The 14,615-nt window shown below is 42.2% G+C and overlaps 2 protein-coding genes across 2 annotated transcripts in view; both read left to right on the top strand.

Annotated features, from left to right (window-relative positions):
- The first annotated feature begins 3,991 nt into the window (after positions 1-3,991).
- Positions 3,992-8,323, top strand: spag6 (sperm associated antigen 6). Its single transcript, XM_020507492.2, has 11 exons — positions 3,992-4,177; positions 4,311-4,406; positions 4,569-4,735; positions 5,042-5,225; positions 5,302-5,507; positions 5,710-5,883; positions 6,043-6,195; positions 6,530-6,721; positions 6,902-7,018; positions 7,344-7,489; positions 7,746-8,323. Exons 1-11 carry the CDS (start codon positions 4,153-4,155, stop codon positions 7,807-7,809), a joined length of 1,524 nt encoding a protein of 507 aa, XP_020363081.1. The 5' UTR covers positions 3,992-4,152; the 3' UTR covers positions 7,810-8,323.
- A 5,806-nt stretch (positions 8,324-14,129) lies between these two features.
- The window catches only part of pkd1l1 (polycystin 1 like 1, transient receptor potential channel interacting), a 45,082-nt gene continuing 44,596 nt past the window's right edge, over positions 14,130-14,615 (top strand). The window contains exons 1-2 of the mRNA XM_031795299.1: positions 14,130-14,133; positions 14,224-14,561. Coding sequence (XP_031651159.1) covers positions 14,130-14,133; positions 14,224-14,561 — 342 coding nt within the window. The remainder of the gene's footprint in view (positions 14,134-14,223; positions 14,562-14,615) is intronic.

Here is a 14,615-nt window from a genome sequence, read left to right as displayed (position 1 = left end):
CGTTGTGTAACTTGAATAAAAAAAACGTTTTATTTCACCAAATTTTTACATTCTGTCATGAAGAGCTGTTATTATGTTCAACATAATAAAAAACGTTTTTTCCCATCTCAAGAGGTTAAATAAAAAAAATGACTATAGTAAGTGCCTATTTAGTGACAAATAAGGTAACTGTTGACAATAACAGGGTTGACAACTTAATCTTAAACCATCCATAAATCCCCTTTACAGGGGATTACAGGGGGAATAGAAACTTGTTGTGTGCACCAGGGAGGGGCAAATAAATGCAAGCTTTCACCCCCAAAATTACATTGTTAAAAATGTTCTAGTCTGTCTATCTATGGGTAACAGGGTTGACTTGCTATGCTCGACCCTCTCATTTTTCCACCACAAAACACCAAAATAATGCCAAAAAGAGTAGAACCAGCTCACCTGCTTTAACACTATGATTTGACTACTAGATGTTTAACGTTTCTTAAAATGTTTTTTTTTTTTAAGGAATAGTTTCACCATAAAAAAACAAGAGTTAAATTTATGTAACAGGGTTGACCTTAAAATGAGGCTTGTTTTTATGATTCACTAATCACATTAAATAAATAATCATCTTCAGAAGTAACAAAATAACTAGGGCTTACAATGATGGTGAAAACTTGGAGAAATTATGGGGTTAAGGGGTTAAAATCTTCCTAGAAGTCAGAGGATGCTTAGACAGACATGTCAAAATGCTGAATATTTAATGTTGTCTATATTAAAGGGCACTTTATATAATATAACAGGTTTTTAAAATGCAACATGTGTGTACAATTTGTACTTTAAATATATTAGGGATGCAAAAGGAACTAATTTCATGGAACAACCCATTACCCTTATGATTAATAATAATAATGCAAATCATATATGCATTTTATATAGCGCTTTTCATTATACAGATTAAAAAAACAAAAGCAGGCTACATGTAGTTCTTGGGCTGGACAATGGTCTTCAACAGAGGCTGGCTTGTCTAGGTCAGATCTAACTCCGGTGCGCTACATATAGGCCCAGCCTACTACCACAGAGTTTCTAAACTAAGAGGCGCAACATCGCAAGACTTCCGGGAACGCCTGCGAAACAGACCAAACAGACCAGGCCGGTTTAATTTTTTTTTTTTTAAGTCAATGACAGAAGTTAAGCATTATTCCTTAGTTGTTAATTTTCTCAAAGTCTAAAGGATCAAGCTAGATTCGAGACAATGTCTTAAGTATTTGAACATGTTACTACTCCAAGCTCGTGAAAGTGACAAACTGAAACGTCAAAAACAACTTTATGTCAAGTGCCTTTGATTTGACGGCCTGCACACGCGCATTTCAGGGCGCCAGACGACCGTTAGACCCGGTGACTTGTTCTACACATGATCTTTGCTAGCCAAAGTCGCTATGACATCGCCTACAAGTTTTTCGATTGGAGAAGCAGTTTTAGCCTGTCTTCATAACGTACTGTCTATGCTACAACCATCTCCTGAATGTTAGTCTAGTCTTCACTCTCCCCCTCAGCACTCTCATTTGTCACGCTGTTCTCAGCTCCTCTGATGCCATAAAGCAGGCTTGAGTAGAGGGAATCAAACCTAGTCAGACTTTTGAAGATACAAAAATATATCTAAACAATTACCATTTTACATTACTTTAATTTCCTTAGCATAAAGCTTAATTTCTGAATAAAAGTACTTACAATCAACCGTAGCTAGGCCTATAGCCTAATGTTTGATGTAGTTAATGGCATAGCATTTTTTGGTCACCATATAGACTAAGCATATATATATATTTAATTATATATATTAGTGCGTATATATAAAGCCTATAGGCCTATTGGTTCAATGGAGTTGCACCACATGATATCCCCATGGTGGCTACATTGTTGCAAACTTGTTGCAAACTGTTGTGTAGAATCTCTCTCACTTCAACGTTTCAGTGTAGGCTAACCATTTGAAGCTTCAAAGTAACCATGTTGTTTTTCTATAATTAGCTTTTTTTATGTGCGTGAAGGTGCGAGCTAAATCATCAACCACTAAATTGATTATTTCACCATAGAAAACAATAATACTGATTCTCTCTTACTTGGGCAATATATGTTTGCGGGAGTGAGACAATGGAAAGCAGAAGTAGAAGGGGCACACTTTTCACGTCGTTTCTCTCGGTCGGCATGCTATACTTCAAAGTGCAAGGACTGTCCGATGCGCGTCCACGTTCAACCGAGAACACTTCGCCTGGGACCTCATTCATAAATTAAGTTATGGTGGGTTTAGCCTATATATAGTTTACAATTCCACTTTCATATTAGTACATTTAGCTTGATTTGAACCAACGACAGCTAGCTACCATGTGGCTGGACCAGTTTTCTCAAAAGCGTAACATGGGTAACTTTTTGCTTGCTATCCAACCAAGCCAACTACCAAGCCAATTCACCAAATTTACCTGAGAATTAGATTTGCAGTTATGTCACTGCGATTGATTCGTCAACATGCAATAATAGGCTACCTGAAAATAATGAATCTCGGTGATTGACAACATACAGGTCCTGTATACTGTCAACCACTGAGATTAATTATTTGCATTGCTAGCTTCATAAAAAACTGTTTATCTGATGGATTTCAGACATCTCTTTGGTTAAAAAAAAAATCTCTCTCACTCAATTCAATTTCAATTTAAGGGCTTTATTGGAATGGAAAACATGTTTACATTGCCAAAGCAAGTGCAATAGATTATAAACAAAAGTGAAATAAACAATAAAAAATTAACAGTAAACATTGCACTCAAAAAAGTTCCAAAATAGTAAAAACATTTCAAATGTCATATGATGTCTATATACAGTGTTGTAATGATGTGCCAAGAGTGTGCAAAGCTGTCATCAAGGCAAAGGGTGGCTACTTTGAAGAATCTAAAATATATTTTGATTTGTTTAACACTTATCTGGTTACTACATGATTCCATATGTTATTTCGTAGTTTGGATGTCTTCATTATTTTTCTACAAAGTAGAAAATAATACAAATAAAGAAAAACCCTTGAATGAATAGGTGTGCCCAAACAATTGACTGGTACTGTACATATACACTACATGACCAAAAGTATGTGGACACCTGCTTGTGGAACATCTCATTCCAAAATCATGGGCATTAATATGGAGTTGGTCCCCCCTTTGCTGCTATAACAGCCTCCACTCTTCTGGGGAGGCTTTCCACTAGATGTTGGAACATTGCTGCAGGGACTTGCTTCCATTCAGCTACAAGAGCATTAGTGAGGTCGGGCACTGATGTTGGGCGGTTAGGCCTGGTTCACAGTCTGCATTCCAATTAATCCCAAAGATGTTCGATGGAGTTGAGATCAGGGCTTTGTGCAGGCCAGTCAAGTTCTTCCACACCGATCTCGACAAACCATTTCTGTATGGACCTTGCTTTGGGTACGGGGCTATTGTCATGCTGTAACAGGAAAGGACCTTCCCCAAACTGTTGCCACAAAGTTGGAAGCACAGAATCATCTAGAATGTCATTGTATGCTGTAACATTAAAGATTTCCCTTCACTGGAACATAATTGTACACTCACAAATTCGACCAAAAACGAGGGCTGAAGGGCTTACTTTGTCAACTTCCCTTGCTTGGCTAATCATTTCGACCCACGACAAAGATGGCCGCGGGGATTCCCCCAAGGGCATAAGGTAAGTGGAGGAGGGTGTCTTTTAATGAGTTTGAAACGCAGCCATTAGAGTATGCATATTCATGTCTAGACTTGTAGCATATCATCTCTCTCTCTCCATTGAATACAGGCGGTTGACGTCAACAAATATAATCGAATATTCAAAACAAGATTTACAATAATGAGATGTAATTCACTCATCCAAAGAAAGGAAAGGCGGGAGCTAGACAGCCCTCCGTGACGCTTTGTGGACAACGACTCCTATTGTGAGGGCTAAGAGACGTGTATCTCGTTACAGCTCAGTGACGCAACCAGTTTTTGCTTCCGGTTTGTTGCTACGGCAACAGTAACATGCTAACCCAAACTTGAGGCTGCGGGAGTTAGATGCTGCACTGCACTGTTTACTGCTGCTTTTCATGGAAAACTCACATATTTATTAGACATTTATTAGAAAAGTGGAGTTCTTTAAAAAAAAAATCTAATTGTAATCATGAGTCAACGACAGGTTTTACAAGGTAAGATCATTCGAAGTTGCATGTTTTCACGACTGTTTTCAAGACTGTTTTGATTGAACCCCAAGCAGTGCCAGGCAAAACTTGAAGAACATGATGACTCAGTTGTTGAAATATTAATGGATCTATTTTTTAGTGTTTGAGCAGTATCAGAAATCAAGGACACAGTTTGTGCAGACTATTGCTGAGCTTGCCACAAGACCACAAAACATTGAAACTTTACAAAATGCTGGTAAGTTGGGACTTGGGTCGCCTACAGTACCCATTTCTCTCTAAACCAATATCCTCTTTCAGGTGACTTTCATTGATGTGCTTCTGATCACATTTCTATAGCTCATGTTATCTGTTATAACACGACACAAGTCCTTCCCTACTGTACCTGTCCCTCCTCTAGGTGTGATGTCCCTGCTGAGGCCTTTACTGCTAGACGTGGTTCCTACCATCCAGCAGACAACTGCTCTGGCTCTAGGACGACTGGCCAACTACAATGACGACCTGGCAGAGGCCGTCGTCAAGGGAGACATCCTCCCACAGCTCGTCTACTCCCTGACCGAGCAGAACGTATGTCTCTGTCTGTGTATGTGTTTGTGTACACCTACATACCCTCCCTCATTCACCATGCTGAATGTTGTCCCTGACACTGAGAGTGTGTTGGCATTCTCCCCTGGGAAGGGGGCCACTGCAGAGCCTAAAGCACCTTTCACACCACAGCAGGGCCTCACTCTCTATCTTGTATCTACCTTCTCACAGGGATCTGGGTGCTTGGCCACTGCTCTGAATGTATACTCTTGCTAAAGAGCATCTGCTAAATGTGCATTAAATATCTTATTCTCCCATCGGTGTGTTTGTGTGCGTGTGTGTGTGTAGAGGTTCTATAAGAAGGCAGCAGCGTTTGTCCTGCGTGCGGTGGCCAAGCACAGCCCTGCTCTGGCCCAGGCCGTGGTGGACTGTGGAGCGCTGGACGCTCTGGTCATCTCTCTGGAAGAGTTTGACCCTGGGGTCAAGGAGGCTGCTGCTTGGGCTCTGGGATACATTGCACGCCACAATGCACGTAAGGATATAGTACACGCGCATACACACACACGCACACACACACACAGTAACACCCCTCCCCTTTCTGTATGTAGACCTGTCTCAGGCGGTAGTGGATGCGGGGGCCGTTCCTCTGCTGGTGCTGTGTATCCAGGAACCAGAGGTGGCCCTGAAACGCATCGCTGCCTCGGCCCTCAGCGACATCGCCAAGCACTCCCCTGAGCTGGCTCAGACTGTGGTCGACACCGGCGCCATCGCACACCTGGCCCAGATGATCCTCAACCCTGATGCCAAACTGAAGGTGAGCGGGCAGGAACACTGAGACAAAATAAGGCCTACCTAGACAGGTTTGCAGATTAAATGTATGTCATGTGGAAAGACATAAACGAGATTAGGTTAGATGTTACAGTCGTCTCTAAAACCCTGCATCCCACTCTCTTTCTTTCCTCCCTCTCATCTTCTTCAATTCCTCTCCCTCCCCATGTCCTCCCCCCTCCATTCAGAGGCAGGTGTTCTCTGCCCTGAGTCAGATCAGTAAGCACTCGGTGGACCTGGCTGAGATGGTGGTGGAGGCAGAGATCTTCCCTGCTGTCCTGGCCTGCCTCCGAGACCCAGATGAGTACGTCAGGAAGAATGTTACCACACTGATGAGAGAGATCACCAAACACACACCTGAGGTACACACACACACCAAACATCAGAGGTACACAGATGATACACACACCACACTTCAAAGCACACATTAATCTACACCAAACACCACACACAAGAGGTACCAAAACATATTCTCACCTGTATCCCTACCCTCGCCTGAATGTGTGTGTGTGTGTGTATAGCTGTCTCTGATGATCGTGAATGCGGGTGGTGTGGCGGCGGTGATTGACTATCTGGGTGATAGCCGTGGTAACGTGCGGTTACCTGGGATCATGATGCTTGGATATGTGGCCGCTCACTCTGAAAACCTTGCCATGGCCGTCATCGTGTCTAAGGTGTGTGTGTGCACTGTGCATGTCTCTAAGGTGTGTGTGCACTGTGCATGTCTCCAAGGTGTGTGTGTGCACTGTGCATGTCTCTAAGGTGTGTGTGTGCACTGTGCATGTTTCTAAGGTGTGTGTGCACTGTGCATGTCTCCAAGGTGTGTGTATTTGTGTGTGCACTGTCTACGAGGTGTTTGCTCTTGCTCCCTGCCTCTCCTTCATAACCTCTCTCTTCCCTCCTTCCCTCTCCTTCCTAACCGCTCTCCTCCTCCCTCCTTCCCTCTCCTTCATAACCTCTCGCCTCCTCCTGTCCTCCCTGGTTGTTGTTGCTCCTCCGGCCCAGTAGGGGGTGCCCCAGCTGGCCATCTGTCTGTCTGAGGAGCCAGAGGAGCACATCAAGGCGGCCACAGCGTGGGCGTTTGGCCAGATCGGCCGCCACACCCCGGAGCATGCTAGGGCCGTGTCCACAGCTAACGTCCTGCCCAAGCTGCTGGCCCTCTACATGGACACGGACAGCTCAGAGGACCTGCAGGTCAAGGTAAGGTGTCATAGGTCAATGTTGTCACAGGTTACACAAAACCTGTGTAGTAGGCAGGGATGGTACTGAAGATCTTACTGAACAATTCTGAGGGTCATAAGAGCTGCAGAAAGTAAGACCATAACGTATTCTCTATTATCTTGAATCCTGACATCTCCCCTCCCTCCTTCTGTACCCCAGGCTAAGAAGGCTCTGAAGAGCATCCTACAGAAGTGTACCTACCTGCCTGCTCTGGAGCCCCTGCTCTACGAAGCTCCCAGCAACATCCTGAAACATGTTGTCTGCCAGTTCAGCAAGGTGGGGGCGCATTTATCAACACTTATTTACATAGGCCTCTTCAGACTAGTAGGTATCACAGAAAATATTCTGCAAGGGCCCCACACAGCCTAATACTCTTTTCAACTTGTAAATCAGAATGTTTTAATACATATAAGTTGAGGACATTTTTTAAAACATGTTTGAGAAACATAATTTTCATCAGTAGTTTATAAGTGCAAGACTTGATTTAATCTCTGTCTGGGAAACCAGCCATGAAAGTTTGGTTCAGACAGCCCAGGGTTTCAAAATCCAGTGCATTGTATTCCTTGTATCCTCCCCTCTCCCCTTCTCTCCCCCTCTCCAGGTGCTGCCCCATGACAGCAAGGCTCGTCGTCTGTTTGTAACCAGCGGAGGCCTGAAGAAGGTTCAGGAAATTAAGGCTGATCCTGGATCTGCCCTGCAGGAGTACATCAACTCTATCAACAACTGTTACCCTGAGGAGATAGTCAGGTACACACACACACACACACACACACACACACACACACACACACACACACACACACACACACACACACACACACACACACACACACACACACACACACACACACACACACACACATACACACACACACACACACACAAACACACACACACACACATCTCACACAAAAACATCATATTCATCTAGCATGTTTCTACTACCAGGCATTTCCTCAGCCCCAAGTGAACCCTAAATGTGTCCTCTGTTCTCTTGCTGTAGGTACTACTCCCCTGGCTACTCAGAGACTCTGCTGGCGCGGGTAGAGAAGTACCAGCCTGTTTGAGGGTCTTAGCCCAGCTTACTGGGGGTTACGGGCTCACATACCTCTATTACGATCTATGACGATTTCACCCCCGACCATGAATATGAGGACAGCAGACCTATATAAAACAATCTCTTATTATTGCAGTGATTATGTTGTCTGTCTTTGTCTCAATGGCCAGTACATTATCATATGGACTGTATATGCATTGTCATAGCTGTGTAGGTCTGTGTTAGCATTTGTTAAGAGGAATTGCATCATTAACTTGCTCAACAGTGTACTCTGTATGCAAGTCACTTATTAGTATTGAACCATTGTATATGCAGCTAATATTCATAGGTTTATTTGATATTTATAGGATATATGATTATTTCCACTGGAAATGTAATGTTGTGTGCATTATTGCTTTTCATCCAGCATGCAGGTCTTTCAAAAAATAAAATAAACGTTATAGTAAATTAAACATAACAAGCCTAACACCATAAATATTTTTAATTAAAACAGGACAGTGAAAATAAAGATGTACTCAATTTTAGATACGAACTCTGCATTGTTATTTCCATATTCAGTATTTCCTCCATAAAATAATGTTTCCTAGAACGAACTATGACCTGTACATGGATCGTCTTCATTAATATAATGTCTTCCTAACGATTCCTTTGTTGGACCTCATCTTATAAACTAGTACTCAGTTGAATGTCAACAAATTAATTTAGATTAATCAGAAATATTCGGGCACATTTTTAATCATACAGACAGAATGTTGTTGACATCTGCCTCTGCGGTTGTTGTAGGCTACCGCACAGACCCATAGAAGTTGTAAGCAGCACTCTGCTGCTCCCTGGCGGCCCGCATTCTCCTTAGACTAGTAAGCGGAAGGTCGCGAGATCGAATCCCCGAGGTGACAAGGTAAAAATATGTCCTTCTGCCCCTGAACAACCCACTGTTCCTAGGCCGTCATTGAAAATAAGAATTTGTTCTTAACTGACTTTCTGAGTTAAAGTTAAAATAAAACAATGAGTCTGCTATTGACGTGTATGGGTGAGGAGCCTTATTACAGGACCACCAGAAAAATTTGTATAAAAAAACAAACAAACTTGGGTATAGAATATAATGAAAAGAGCTGCTGTTGGGTTGGGTAAGATGTCAATTTGGATTGAATTGAAATGGCCCGTCGAATCAATGGTTCAGAATCCAAGGTTCACTGCAGCCTCTCAGACTAGAGAGAGGAGAAGACTCAATGCGAGTTCTCTGGAGCACAATTCAGAATTAATAAAGTCTGTCGAAATGTATATTTAAATGTGTTATTGCTTTTTTGTCTCACTAAATCGTTTAATTAATTCATAATCGACTTCTTATACCGGCTAGGATAAATAGAGACATTTTCCTTAGCATAATGGTTGCATTTTTAAAGCCCATAAACGGGAGAGAAAAAAAGTGAAGCAAAAATAACCAAGGAATTCACACACTGAATAAATCATATAAACTACGTTAGGCTACAAATCTTCTGACGCTACAATGCTCTCATGTAATTCATTTTCTTTTTTAGACTGAAAGGCGGTCTGCTAATTCAGACCTAGGTTGTCTGCTAATTTAGAAATCTAACTTTCATTTAAAATACAAAAACATGTTTTCGTTTTATGATTTTCAAGGGGGGTTGGAACGTTCATCCATATGGAAGGACAATTTGTTTATACATTTCTTGCAACATTCGATAGGGCGTGTGAGTAATATATTTATTTTATTGGGTAATCTATTAATTTCCAGTCATCTTAACATTTGAGATAAACAAAGAAGGATTTAATGTTCACAGAGAAGCACTTTTAATTTCAAGCACACACACACACACGCACACGCGCACACGCACACACGCACACGCACACACACACACACAAACTGAGAGAGAGAGAGAGAGAGACATCACCTGGGCAGGCGTGAATCCCCACAGTGTGTGTGATAATCACCCTCACTTTGTCATTATTCTTAACAAAATCAGGAAGGCCTATATTATTCAGGCCTATTAGCCTCACCAGGGTTAAAGGCTGCAATAAGATGTGCTTAAGGCTGTAAAGTGCCTTCAGAAAATATTCACACCCTATAACTTTATCCAGATTTTGTTTTGTTGCAGCCTGAATTTGTGTCACTGATCTACACACAATACCCCATAATGTCAAAGTGGAATTTTGTCTGTATAACATTTTTGAAATTAATAAAATGAAAATCTGAAATGTCTTGAGTCAATAAGTATTCAACCCCTTTGTTATGGCAAGTCTATATAAGTTCCAGAGTAAAAATGTGCTTAACAAGTCACATAATAATTTGCGTGGAATCATTCGATGTTCAATAATAGTGGTTAACATAATTTTTGAATGACTACCTCATCTCTGTACCTCACACATACAATTATCTGTAATATCCCTCAATTGAGCACAGATTTAAGTACAGATTTAACCAAAAGGACCAGGGAGGTTTTTCAATGCCTCACCAAAATAAATTGGTAGAATCTTTAAAAAATATATAAATAAAAAAATAAGCAGATGCTGAAAATCCCTTTGAGCATGGTGAAATGATTCATTAGGCTTTGGATGGTGTATCAATACACCCAGTCACTACAAAGATACAGGCATCCTTCCTAACTCTGTTGCCTTAGAGGAAGGAAACTGCTCAGGGATTTCACCAGAGTTTAATGGTTGTGATATGAGAAAACTGAGGATGGATCAACAACATTGTAGTTAATAGCGCTAAGCACAGGCAAAAGTATAGAGGAAAAGTCTTCTTTCCAACAGATGCAGTTGTAAATGAAAACTTGTTCTCAACTGGCCTACCTGGTTAATTAAAGGTGTTCTCAACTGGCCTACCTGGTTAATTAAAGGTGTTCTCAACTGGCCTACCTGGTTAAATAAAGGTGGAAAAAAACAGGCACTGGGAGATGAATTCACCTTTCAGCAGGACAATAACCTAAAACACAAGGCCAAATCTACACTGGAGTTGCTTACCAAGACAACATTGAATGTTTCTGAGTGGCCTAGTTGCAGGCAAGACTTGAACATGTCTTTCTAGCAATAAACAACAACTGGCCTACCTGGTTTGAAGAATACTTTTTTAAAGAATAGTGGGCAAAAATTGTACAATCCAGGTGTGCAAGCTGTAATGCTGCCAAATCTGTATTGTCTCAGGAGAGTGAATACATTATTGTTTTGTAATTTTACCACTTTTTCTCCCCAATTGGTAGTTACAGTCTTGTCCCATCGCTGCAACTCCCCTACGGACTCAGGAGAGGTGAAGGTTGAGAGCCATGCGTCCTCTGAAACACGACCCTATCAAGCCACACTGCTTCTTGACATACTGCTCGCTTAGCTCGGAAGCCAACCGCACCAATGCGTCGGAGGAAACAACATCCAGCTGGTGACCGAAGTCAGATTGCAGGCGCCCGCCCCGCCACAAGGACTCATTAGAGAGCGATGGGACAAGGAAATCCCTGCCGGCCAAACCCTCCCCTAACCCGGGCAACATTGTGCGCTGCCTCACCGGTCTCCCGGTCAGCTGTAACACAGCCTGGGATCAAACCCAGGTCTGTAGTGTCACCTCAAGCATTGCAATGCAGTGCCTTAGACCACTGTGCCACTCGGGAGGCCAGGAGGGTGAATACTGATCTAATCAAGATATATTAGAGTTTTATTTTTCTTACATTCTTATTCGTGTTTGTGTAGATCATTGACCAAAAGCGACAATTAAATACATTTGAATCCCACTTTGTTACACAACAAAATATGTAAAAGGTCAAAGGGTGTGAATACTTTCTGAAGGCAATACAGATTCTGGCCTGTGCATAAAGATGCACCATGTTACTGTACAATTACTGTAACTCAACAAGCACAGTCCACCATGCAACATGGCTAGAGTACATGAGGACAACTACTGGCTTTTACAATCCTATTACACAGTGCTTGCATGGTGCATGAAGGGACCTATATCCTGCAATTTAGTAAGCCAATATCGTTCATAGGCTTATTAATACCATAATGACGCTAACAACCCTGCTGACCAGATGTGGCATGCACATGAAGGCCTGTGTAGTGGCAGGTATTGACTTGCAATGACTGCAGGGCAATGTAGTCTAATTATGACTATAGATGATTGTGTGAAGGTTGACTGCCAGTTGCAGGAATGCTAATTATAAAAGTGTGTGTGCACGTGCGCATTCTCTGCAATCTGCTTCCGGTTAAGAGAATTGTAAATGATCGTACAAAGGGATGCTTTCTCTCTTCCTTAGTGAAATCGTTCGGTTCACTCTTTCATACATTTTCTCACACCAGTGTGTATTCTGTTTCTCACTCCGCATACAGTGGGTTCAGGGTTGCAGCTGTTACCTGTTCTCATTTCTTATTAACGTGAAAACACGCCCACCTTTAACTTTTAGCTACAGCCTCTTCAGTCCTTCATCTCCATCTCGCTGCATCTATTTTACTGCAGCCAGTCCGCCCGATCTGACGCAGATCCATCAACGAAGGCAGACAAATGGAAAATGCATTTCTTATGCACACAAACGTTTATAGTTTGCATTTACGCGTTTGTTGTCAACGGAGCTATTGAAACCATTTCAGGAAAAGGTAGGCATTTTTAAACGCTTTTTACAATAAGGCCTAAGGCAATAAAAACAGCCCAGCTGTCGTCTATACAATTAATCCAAACGACAGGCCACTAACACGGAAAACAAGTGATTCATTCACCTAGATTATTTTGCAATAAAACGCCTGGTGTTTTACTAAACAATTTTTGTCAAAGAATGACCATTTGTGTAGTTGTTACAGGCCTAAGTGTTTTAAATTGCATTCATTTATGTAAGTAATTTTAATATAATTGACTAGCCTACACAACCACTTAAAGTAAACCAATTGGATCAAATAAACAATCTTACCTTTTGTGTCTTGCCTGTTATTCTGTAACACAGTGTTGCAGTGGTTTGTGGGGTGTTATAACAACAGTTCTGCTGGACCGGCCAGTGGTCTGTCTAAAGCCCCGGATTGTCGAGGACTCCACCCCATCACCTGCTCACAGGGCTGTCTGGATGGCGGGTAAGAGAGGGAGTTATTGTACTTTTATATCACCACAGAAAATAAAGCCTACTTAAAAAAAAAAAGATTCACAAACTGTGTAATGTTTGATAGAAACATAACAAATTAAAAACACCTCTTGTGATGCACATGACATGCATCCTTGATGTGGATACATAGAAACATCCCCTTTCTACCAATGCTGTTTAAGATGTTTTTGAGTTACCTTTTCACTAAGCAGGCATGGTGTCCTGTATGAAGGGAAGACAAAGCATCTGTAAGGCATGTCTACACATTCCTAAACCACAGACTTTCTTCAGATAGAGAGAGAGGGAGACAGAGAAAGAGAACGAGGGAGCGTGAGAGAGCTAGAGAGATTTAAAAGTAATCAGACAACTAAACCTGTAATGATTTTTTCCTGTATGTTGCAGGTACGATGTGGCAGCGTTGTCGGGGGAGACGTGTTACTGTGGGTATAATGGGATGGAAGGGCTTGTGGCCAGGGAGTGTCCAGACATCTCTACTAAAGGGGAGTCAGACACAGTTCCACAAAACAACTCTACAGGGTGGTGAGATATATATTTTATCCTGTTTTGATTGTGAGAGCCCTAGTGAGTAAAATTTATATTACATGATGTCAATTATACTTGAAACTTGAAACTTGAATATACCCAGGAGAAGTTTAGATTCATTGTCTCCTATTTTTACATACAAAACTATTGACTAGGCCGCTGGGTACTGTATGTTAATTCAAACATCTCTGATACCTACTGTATGTATACCCTATCTGTCTGCAGGTGTTGTGACTCTGTCTGTCTGCCGTGTGGAGATGGGAAGGACATGTTGGCTGTATACAGAACACTGGGGCCTTACATCCGGAATGTCAGCCTGGAAGTACTGACTGACACAGTGCATTCTGGGAAGCCTTTCCTCTTGGAGGTTTCTGGATACCTGGCGGCTCCTCCGACTCAGCCTACAGGTTAGTTAAACGTTTTATCAATCCACTATTTACCTGGTTTTATAGAAGTTAGAGTGTAAAATGTTAATTACATATGAATAACCTCATAATTGACAGATTTAGTTGATGTGTTGTTTGTTGTTTGTGATTGGACTGTTGTATGGTTGTCAGGGATATATGGCCTGAAAGGAGAGAACCTATCATCTGTGGATGTTCAATTCAGTGGGAAGGCCCACAAAGGTCAAAGTTCACACAGCGTCATCGTCCAGGACGATGGCTTCTTCACCTTCTCCTCTGATTGGATGCTGGAAAACCCTGGAACATACCAAATGAGTATGTCAAAAACAAATAGATGTTTTATTTTTTATTAATGGGAATAAGAAATGATACATCTCACAATCTCCCCTCTCCCTCTCTCTCTAGAGATCTCAGTCTCCAACCTCCTCTCCCAGCTCTTCTCCTCCCTCTATCTCTCCGTCTTGCGTCCCTCTCCAGAGGGGTTGGAGGTCAGCCTGGTCCAGGGGCAAGGGGGTACCCCCTCCTGCCTGCCCTACCCAGCCCAGGACACCCTATCCCGGGCTCTGGAGAAGGCCTACCTGGGTGATACCCTCACCCTCCAGGCATATGTAGGAGCTGGAATCAGGGTGCAGTTCCACTGGAGATTCATCAGTGATAATGAAAAGGAAGAGGAAGAGGAGGGGAAGAGGAGGGATGTAAAGATAGACTGCCTTCCTGATTCTGATTGTCTGAGCAGCACTGTGGTGAGAGATTTACACCACATATGACTTGTGCTTTTCTAGGGGTCAAAACTTTTC

Source organism: Oncorhynchus kisutch, linkage group LG18, assembly GCF_002021735.2.
Source record: "Oncorhynchus kisutch isolate 150728-3 linkage group LG18, Okis_V2, whole genome shotgun sequence".
Classification (NCBI taxonomy): Eukaryota; Metazoa; Chordata; class Actinopteri; order Salmoniformes; family Salmonidae; genus Oncorhynchus; species Oncorhynchus kisutch.
This window is presented reverse-complemented; position numbering and strand designations above follow the sequence as displayed.